At 47.5% G+C, this 9,646-nt stretch overlaps 1 protein-coding gene across 1 annotated transcript in view; it reads right to left on the bottom strand.

The window, feature by feature from the left end:
• Positions 1-278: 278 nt before the first annotated feature.
• The window catches only part of LOC142564832 (uncharacterized), a 44,467-nt gene continuing 35,099 nt past the window's right edge, over positions 279-9,646 (bottom strand). The window contains exon 6 of the mRNA XM_075676009.1: positions 279-429. Within this exon, the coding sequence (XP_075532124.1) occupies positions 325-429 (105 nt within the window). The 3' untranslated portion in view covers positions 279-324. The remainder of the gene's footprint in view (positions 430-9,646) is intronic.

Genomic DNA, 9,646 nt, shown 5'->3' with positions numbered 1-9,646 from the left:
TTATCATGCGTCTAACGCTACGCGCAGTCGCCGACCACATAACTTAAAGTCGATCGTAGCGATCGTGCCTGGTATTTTTTTGTCGAACCACAGCAAAGGTTGCTAACCTTAAGTCTTTCGACCTCGCACAAGAAACGACTTACCTTTATTCTGCACAATAATATACGTACATTGCGCCACGTATTCTGGTGCCAAGCATGAGGTGAACAATTCGTTAGTATGTCATCATTGATGACTTTGTATTTCTTGCGCCGATCATGCAGCGCATGACGATACTTTAATAAACAATGCGCACACGTTAAATTGCATCGCCGTCTCTTTCGTTCAGGTCCATCCGAACGTCAATATCGCTTGCCGCGCGACAGCGACAGCATCTTCCATTGCTTGTATGTCGAGTGGGATACTTCGCTGTATCTCCTGGAGGCACTCCTAAAGATGAGAAATATAGCACGCCTGAATGTGCATTGGCAATGAAATAATCTGGCACAAAAATGACATTATCGGGCATGCTGCCAAGATCGCGAGAAAAGATTGTCTCGCGAGCAAGCGAAGATTCTAAAGCTGTCACCTTGTAGCGCACCGAGTACAAATGAGTATAACCAATTATCTCGATGGGCACACCAGTCTCTGTCATCCTTAGAAGGATAAGATAAACTGAGCGAGTTGCTCAGTGTGCATTATTAACTTTTCAGCGTGAAAATAGCACAAGACCACACGACCCGGGCTGTGACTATCAACTGAACGCCTATTTTGAAAGGAGGTGTCAGATAAACGGGATCAGCAATTTGGTCCCCCCACTTCGCTTTCAGATATGGTAACTATGTTGACCTCAAGTATTTCCCTGCAGTTTATTGGTCTGTCTCAACTAGTCTATGTGATGTAGACGCACAGTTCCATTGGTTCAGCGAGATCGTTCTGAATGGCATGCATGACTAAATACCCCAGTGCAAGCCCAAGCGATGTAAATTTCTTTATTAGTTTTCTACCGACCACAGAACTGTTCTAAAGCGTAAAGAGCGTGTTCACAGAAAAGCCAGAAGTTCCGAGCTAAACAAATGGATAGAAGATGTGGAATCAGGTACGCGTGATTGCGAAATAAAATAACCAAAACGTGCGTCTTTATCTATGAAGTCGCTTCATATATAAACGATGACGGACAGTCTTAATCGAAACGATGGAAATTTGCCACCTCTGTACCCTAGGTCTCGCGGACACGCCACACGGCCGACTGTTTTATAGCTTTCAGTCTCATTTGTCAACAAGGTCCCCTTGTGGGAGTCAGAATGTTAGCCTTACTAAATGTGTTGTGGTCGGTTTCCTGTTTTACTTCATCATGTTTCATCACGACCCGACGGGAATCTGTCACGCTCTCAATTTATTCCAAGAATTTGGCCTCTTGTGCTCCTTTTGTAATCACGTGCATAATAGGGATCACAATTTTCACACTGAGTCGCTGGGTAAGAGCGCTTCTAGCTAGCCGGCGGACATTTGGAGACAGTTTCGTATTCGCTCCCGTAAACTTGGGAATCGTATCCGTCTGCTCGACTCCTGCGGTAGATAAGCGCAGGCAGTCCCTGATTATTTCGCTCTTCATTTTTCCTCTCTATATAAACCGTCACATGAAATCACTGTCCATGAACCTCGCTCTTCTGCTGTAACTCCTTGCTTGGTACTCTCTGGCGCGAATCTAATCACGGAAGGCCTCAGGCGTCTGAGGCTATCTTTGTCCTGCGGCCTAGATGGCATACCGGCCACCATTGTCAAATCCTACGGCAGTATGCTTGTGCCTGTCCAGTCACCAATCTTTAATAACTGTCTGAAAAATTGCCCTTGCCCGCATGCATGGAGAAGCGCTCGCGTTTTTCCCGTCTTTAAATCCGGCCCCAATACGGATGTCCCAATCTATCGGCCAATTTCTGTGCTATCTGCAATATAATGTAAATAGCTTTTCAAATTAGCTATTTACATTGCGTTGCTGTTCAGTGCAAAAAAAAATTATTGTAAATCAGCATAGATTTCTTTCTCGCAGCTCAATGACTACCAGCCTTGTCAGTATAGGATGTAGGCTTGCACGCTCCTCACGTACAGAGGGGGCAAGTTCATGCTGTGTACTTCGACTTCAGCAAAGTCTTTGACGTAGTGAGCCATCCCCTACAGCTAACGAAGCTTGCGCACGCTAGTCTCGAACCTGATATCGTAGCTCTACTACACAGCTATATTTTCGATAGCCTAACGATAGGCCCTGTTTCGTGAGTGTCAATGATCGACCTTCTTTTGCCTATACGGTATAGAATGGCTTAAGGAGGATTTAAGGACTGGTTTTTGGTTTAAGGAAAATATTTAAGGAGACATACGGTATTGAGGATTGCCACGCCTTGCAGTCCGACCTATCTCGATGCTCCGAATCAGGCTGGTTAAATGAACCCACTCTAAATTATTCGAAAACCAGAATTTTCTCATACTCGCGTGAAACCTATATCGTCTTCCCTTATTTTTTTGATCACGCAGTGTTGGCGAGAGTTGTTGAAGTAGGCCACCTCGGTGTGCTTTTTGATAGTGCGTTAAGCTTCTCCACCAACTCTAAGCGCGTTGTATCACGAGGCCTGTGCGCGCTGGTTTCCGCCTGCAGTCACAAACAACTTCCGTACCCCGCATCCCTTCCTCAGATTCTTTAAATCTATCGCTGTCCCATTGCTTGAATATGCCTAAGAAGTGTTAAATGGCGCAAGCAATTCTAATAGCAATTTAATTGAGCCTGTGCAGACAAAGCTCATTAGCTTATTAAGCATCGTTTTCTGACTTCATGCACCAATAACTTTTCAGGCCTGAATAATCATGCTACACTTCTGTCACTTAGCTGCAGGCATAGCCATAGCAACGTCCTCTTTTTATTCAAAATCCATCAGGAAAATATTACATCTTCGGAACTACTGGCTTCCGTTTCACTGTGGATTCCGCAGAAGACTACCCGGGAACGGAGGAAGGAAAAGGATGGAAGGAGCATACCGCAGCGCGACTGAAGCCGAACCTGGTGGCCCAACACGTGATCGCACGTCAAAGTGCGGGGTTGGTTTTAGTGTTCCCGCTCAGCAGGCAGAGCCACGGTGGGACAGCCGAACAAGCACGCACCGAATAAAAACTACTGGCACAGCTACTGGGAACCAAACGTCTCGGCAAATCTCGATTCTTGATCCGTGATATCGAAGCAAGAGGTCACGTGTTGGGCCAGCACTGCGGCTCCACGGAGCGTTCGCTTGCCAAGGCTGGCTGCGGGACTCCTCCTGTATTTTTCCTTCCGTCGTGGAACATGGGCCCGTGCACGTTCCTGCCTCTTTCAGCAGACACTCACCTTTCCGCAGACTCTCTACAACTGTCTGTTTGGTATCTTCCAGAGCACGATGTCTTTCATCTGTCCCGAGCTTCGCTCCTTCTCTTGAGGCTTGTTTCTAGCTGCGCTTCTGACTTCCCACAGTTTCTCGCCTCCTCCAGTACATCTTCTCCGTCTCTCAATTGTATGTTATTACTGTATTGTTGTTCATTATGTAGCAGTTTATCCAGTGCATTATTGTTTTTGTTTTGGTAGTGACTACAGTGACGGGGCCCGGTACTTTAACATCTGCACTACAGTGACGGGGCCCGGCACTTTGCCATCTGCACTACAGTGACGGGGCCCGGCACTTTAACATCCGTACTACAGTGACGGGGCCGGCACTTTAACATCTGTACTACAGTGACGGGGCCCGGCACTTTAACATCCGTACTACAGTGACGGGGCCGGCACTTTAACATCTGCACTACAGTGACGGGGCGCGGCACTTTAACATCCGTACTACAGTGACGGGGCCGGCACTTTAACATCTGCACTACAGTGACGGGGCGCGGCACTTTAACATCCGTACTACAGTGACGGGGCCGGCACTTTAACATCTGCACTACAGTGACGGGGCCCGGCACTTTAACATCCGTACTACAGTGACGGGGCCGGCACTTTAACATCTGCACTACAGTGACGGGGCCCGGCACTTTAACATCCGTACTACACTGACGGGGCCGGCACTTTAACATCTGCACTACAGTGACGGGGCGCGGCACTTTAACATCCGTACTACAGTGACGGGGCCGGCACTTTAACATCTGCACTACAGTGACGGGGCGCGGCACTTTAACATCCGTACTACAGTGACGGGGCCGGCACTTTAACATCTGCACTACAGTGACGGGGCGCGGCACTTTAACATCCGTACTACAGTGACGGGGCCGGCACTTTAACATCTGCACTACAGTGACGGGGCGCGGCACTTTAACATCCGTACTACAGTGACGGGGCCGACACTTTAACATCTGCACTACAGTGAGGGGGCGCGGCACTTTAACATCCGTACTACAGTGACGGGGCCGGCACTTTACCATCTGCACTACAGTGACGGGGCCCGGCACTTTAACATCCGTACTACAGTGACGGGGCCGGCACTTTAACATCTGCACTGCAGTGACGGGGCCCGGCACTTTAACATCCGTACTACACTGACGGGGCCGGCACTTTAACATCTGCACTACAGTGACGGGGCGCGGCACTTTAACATCCGTACTACAGTGACGGGGCCGGCACTTTAACATCTGCACTACAGTGACGGGGCGCGGCACTTTAACATCCGTACTACAGTGACGGGGCCGGCACTTTAACATCTGCACTACAGTGACGGGGCGCGGCACTTTAACATCTACACTACAGAGACGGGGTCCGGCTCTTCAACCACATTGACATATGACAAAAATACGAACGCATATATGTACAGGTGCCCCCAGAATAATTCGGAACGTCGGACACGCAGCTGCTCGTCGGCGGAGCGCGCCGGCGGATAAATACAGGCAAGGTCTGCGCATGCGCAGTCTCCCTAGCGAGCAAGTTTCGCTCCCTAGTGTTTCTAGATTGCCGTTGTCTTGCTCCAAAAAGGTAGCGCTAGGTGCCCTTTAGCATTGTGCAGGGGGGGGGGGGCTGGGCGAATGAATGTCTGTAGCGCAGCATGCACCATAATCTATAAATAAAGGCTTGTGGACGCCGTGCAGCGTATTCTCGCCATGGTCTGCATCCCGTGTGGGAGATAATAGCAATGCTTTGCGTGATTACGTGCTAGTCAGGCGGCTTGGCTACAACGAACTCGCTGCCCTATTTTTTCAACCGTGTTAGCCTGTCCTGCGAAGTATTAGTTCTTAATAAATTATCTCCCTCTCCGTGGTACTAATGGCTTCGTAAAACGAGGACAATTTCCACTTATAGATGACCCCTCTTAAAGGGTGTGTCTGCGATAGTGGCAATAAAAGAGTTTACAAAATGAAATAACGCGGCACGTTCCTCAAGGCCAGTTTCATGCACAGGAGGCCACCTCATTCCTTTTCCTCGTGGGAAGCCGCTCTTCGGGCCACTTGCTCGCATGACCAGCTCTGGCTGGTGGACCGTGCTTGCCTAGAGATGTCCGCCAGGGGGCTCCCGGACGTCTAGGGGCCCAACCACATTTAAATAGATCCAGTAAAGTTTTATCCATCCATCCATCCATTCGAAGGGCACTTTAATGAACTCTTCACCACTCCAGTCATTTATTGGCGCACCACATTACGTGGTTCGCATATATTGTGCGCCAATCAATCACGGGAACTGGATCATTGGAAGCGAGTATTCTTATGTATTGATCGCGTGTCGGCGTTTGTTGGTGTAGATATTCATTTTCATACTCATTTTCATTTGCTCAGAGGGGATATACAATGATAATCAAGGGTAGGCTGTGTGAGCTGAATGAAAAAATATAGTAAGGAGAACATAGCAAATATAAATAACAGGAAGAACACTGGGTTCATTTTTTCCACAGAAAACAAAAAGAATCGAAACGTAACTTTGTTTCGTCTAAAGCGCTTGTCATGTTCTGCTATCAACATCTCGCGATGTCCACGCGAAGCGCAGCTTGTAGGCAGCGTGGAATTGACTCGCAGAACACATCTACGAAGTCCCTCCTGTCACCAAAGCCCTTCCACTCGCGCGTTATGGCGAGCCAGAGCTCGTCGGCACTTGCCCCTCCAAGATTCAGCTTGGATAAACTTTCCTTCATCGTGCCCCACACGTTCATAACATTGAAGTCTGCACCTTTCGGAGGCAAGTAAAGAACGCGAACACCACATTTTTAAGAAGTTTTTCCACAGCTCTGGCCATGTGCACCGGCTCAGGTCTTGGTGGAACAAGTAGCAGCCATCTTTAAATGGCCCGTCAAGAGCGTATGGCAATAGGTGGAAGTCCTGAATTTCGCTGTAAATTTCAACTGTGAACAATGGGGACAGCCGGATTATCGGACCGAGGCCCTCTTTGCTAATTGCTCCCCAAACGTTGAGGGCAGAGTGGCCGCTGTTGTAGATCTCGGAAACATACTCAGGCTCATATCTACACGAAAAGGAGGCAATGGATAATGGTCTTTTCAGATGAAAGACCTCTTCCGCGTCCAAAGAATTTGTGCTTAAAAGGTCAGAATGAAAAGGAAAATACCTGCAGTTGTATGGTCTCCATACCCGGCGCTCTTAATCCCATCTAGATGAAAATGTCGATTCATCTGAGAATATGACTTCCTTCCATTCTTCACAGTCGTCCAGCGCTCATATGCCCTGCCAAACTCAAGGCGCCGGCGTTTTTGGCACTCCGTAATGTGTGGCTTTTGTGCCGCGACAAATCCACGAAGATTAGCCTCTCGCATGGGCCTTCTAATTGTTTCCTCACTGGCTTGCAGGTTGAGGGCTGTCTTGATCTGGCGGGTGCTCTAAAAAGGATCGGCAACGGCTGCAGCAACAATCAGAAGGTCGGACATGCATCGGTGTCGTCCCGATCGTGCTGCATCTTTGAGTCGGCCATCTTCATCCCTGTATGCTTGGATTATTCGGTTGACCGCACTTATAGGCTTTCCTGTGAGGCGGCATATCTCACGTTGAGGTATATCTTGTGAACTGAGCTTAATTATATTTCTCCGCACATTCATCGGCACTTTTTTCGGCATGTTGCCTCGATTGTAATAGGGCGGAATTCGCGTAACTGTCATTGTTTGAATATGTTCGTATCTCTTTATCAATCGAGCCGCCGATATCATCACGGTTGCATCAGACGCAAACGCCGCCCTTTGCCAGCGCTAGTCACGGTCACCTACCATAAATATTTTGAGCAAATGATAAATACGGCCCACATGAAAAATGAAAAACAAAGGCGCCCAAGCACCCGACCATGCAGACACGAGCGCTTATGCTCCAACGCGAGTGCATGCGCAGACACAGCATGTCACGGACACCATCGGCCCAGCCCCCTTGACAAAACGTTAAGGGGCACCTAGGGCTACCGTTTTGGAGCAACACAACCCAAACTAGATGCACTAGGGAGCCAACCCTGCTCGCTAGGGAGAAGGCGCACGCGCAGACCATGGTACTACTTTTTCCACGGGCGCGCTCCGTCGGCGAGCGGCCGCGTGTGTTGCGTTCCGAATTATTCTGAGAGCGCCTATACATGTTGATATAAGAACGGTAATCGAGGTCCTATGACCAGGATCGTATATGACAAAAGGTGAAGAATAGCGCTTTTGTTATTTCGCTAAGTTCCATGTTTAGGGCCCTCCTGAATACACGATACATTTTTGTTGCGTATGAATATTTTCTCAGCGATCAAATCTCTATATATCTTGCGTGAAGGTTGCGCTGAAAAGTGGCTTCTTCGTAGCGCGTAGCTCATGGAGAAATGTTTAGGATATTTTCCAGAATAAGAAGACAACAAAAGAAATATTGCTTAGTGTTTGAAACAATACAAGTTGTTGGGCTTACATGAGAAAACACTCAAGCATGACAAAAAAATTGTGCATGCAGGAGGACCCCTGACTTGGAACTTTGCGAAATCGCAAAAATAGCATGCTCCATTTCTCGTCACATAAAACGTTTTCTCAACAAAACTAGAGCGTTTCATGCAGAGCTAAGGGTTATTCCTTTGCGTCAACATATTCGCCCATCACATATAACAGTTCTATAGAAAACAAAAGAAATTGTAATGGGACTTTGATTAGCGTAATCTGAACACGCCCATATTGAGAAAACTTTGCATAATTTGGAAAATTTCACACAATTCCGACAAAACCACGCCTTACTTTTTGGCGTAGATGTGACACACACACTTAAAGTGCAGCCACTTCAGGCACGCGTCACACCCAATGGCGTTATCATGAACCCTTTGCCGACCTGCACTACATGTCCACAAACTATGATTACGCTTGTGAGTAATTGTTGCAGTGAGCGCGGCCCACCCATCTACGGTGAAATAGTTCCGGATTTCACCTATCTCAACTCTATCGTCCAGAACTGCTGAAGGAACTTTCTCAGGGGCGACTTCAATTTCTTTTTCACCAATCTTGTGTCTCCTGATAGCCTTTGGAGACATGGAACAACATATCCTCCAAAAAAAAGCACAAAATTTCGGCAAAGCACTACAATCATATTTATTAGCTATAAACCACTGATTTGGCGCCTGTATTCTAGCTTGGCGTTCTCTTTCTTGCGGTTTGATAATTTATGTAACTGGTGATACTTTTTATGCATGCTGTAAAAAAATTCATTTTTCCTGTTTTGAATGGGCTAATGTGTTGCATTCATCATGTGCGTTGATCCCCCTATGTTTGTACCGAATGTGTATTATATTTGGCATCCGGACCCATCCACTAGCCTGTAGCTATTGGTTCCAACAGTCTTTTGCGTATGCACTGTTACACCTATGATGATGATAATAAAGAAAGAAAGAAAGTTTACTGGAATGGAAAGGGAACGGTACAAAGCGCATTAAAAAAAGGCATGGCATATGTCGACGCTTGTGTAGCACCAGCCAATGAATACTGTACTGGATTAAGAAAAAGAAGCAGCGGGTAATTGCTCGCTTAGAAGACCAATAAGCATCCAGTGCGATGCAACTTGAGAAATAATGATATCGAAGCTTCGAAGATTTTAGAAGAAAAGAAAAAGAAAACACTTAATCATCGCGACGGCACAGAACAAGTCGCCGTATAGACGTCGAAGTCCCTAGCTATAGCGAAATTATTTTTGAACAGCTCTGATAGTGTAGATGCAACAATGGTTGCTTGCGTGCGGTCAAATGCTCATATACTGCGGCATAAAGCTCACGGCACGGTGCGAAAACGGGCTCGCAGCGAAAGCAAAACATTGTGCGCGGACATGCATGCAGACGCGCAGTCGGTCACCGCAAACCCGTGCGATCACTGCATTGAAGCTTCATTCTGTGATGCTCCATTTGGCTAAACAGACGGCTCACTATAAGAACATATTTTCACACAGTTTTCTCTCAGTGATTGCTGCCTTTAACGCAAGAAACCTGTTCGGGGGAATCGATCGCGGCGACCGCGCGCAGTGTCCCAGCTTATCCGTACGTAGTAGGTAACGAGATAGCTTCTGTAAACCATTCCGTGCCTTCTGTTTGTCCAAGATTATTATTTTAAAGGCAAGATGATTCTGTCATTTCGAGAGTACTTGCAGAAATGTCCAGGAGGGCTCCCGCTTAGTATGTTTATTTAGCGCCGATATATCCAAACCCACGCGGAGCGCGCCGCGTTATCCCTCAGACTGCACTGTA

This window comes from Dermacentor variabilis, chromosome 11, assembly GCF_050947875.1.
Source record: "Dermacentor variabilis isolate Ectoservices chromosome 11, ASM5094787v1, whole genome shotgun sequence".
NCBI lineage: Eukaryota > Metazoa > Arthropoda > Arachnida > Ixodida > Ixodidae > Dermacentor > Dermacentor variabilis.
This window is presented reverse-complemented; position numbering and strand designations above follow the sequence as displayed.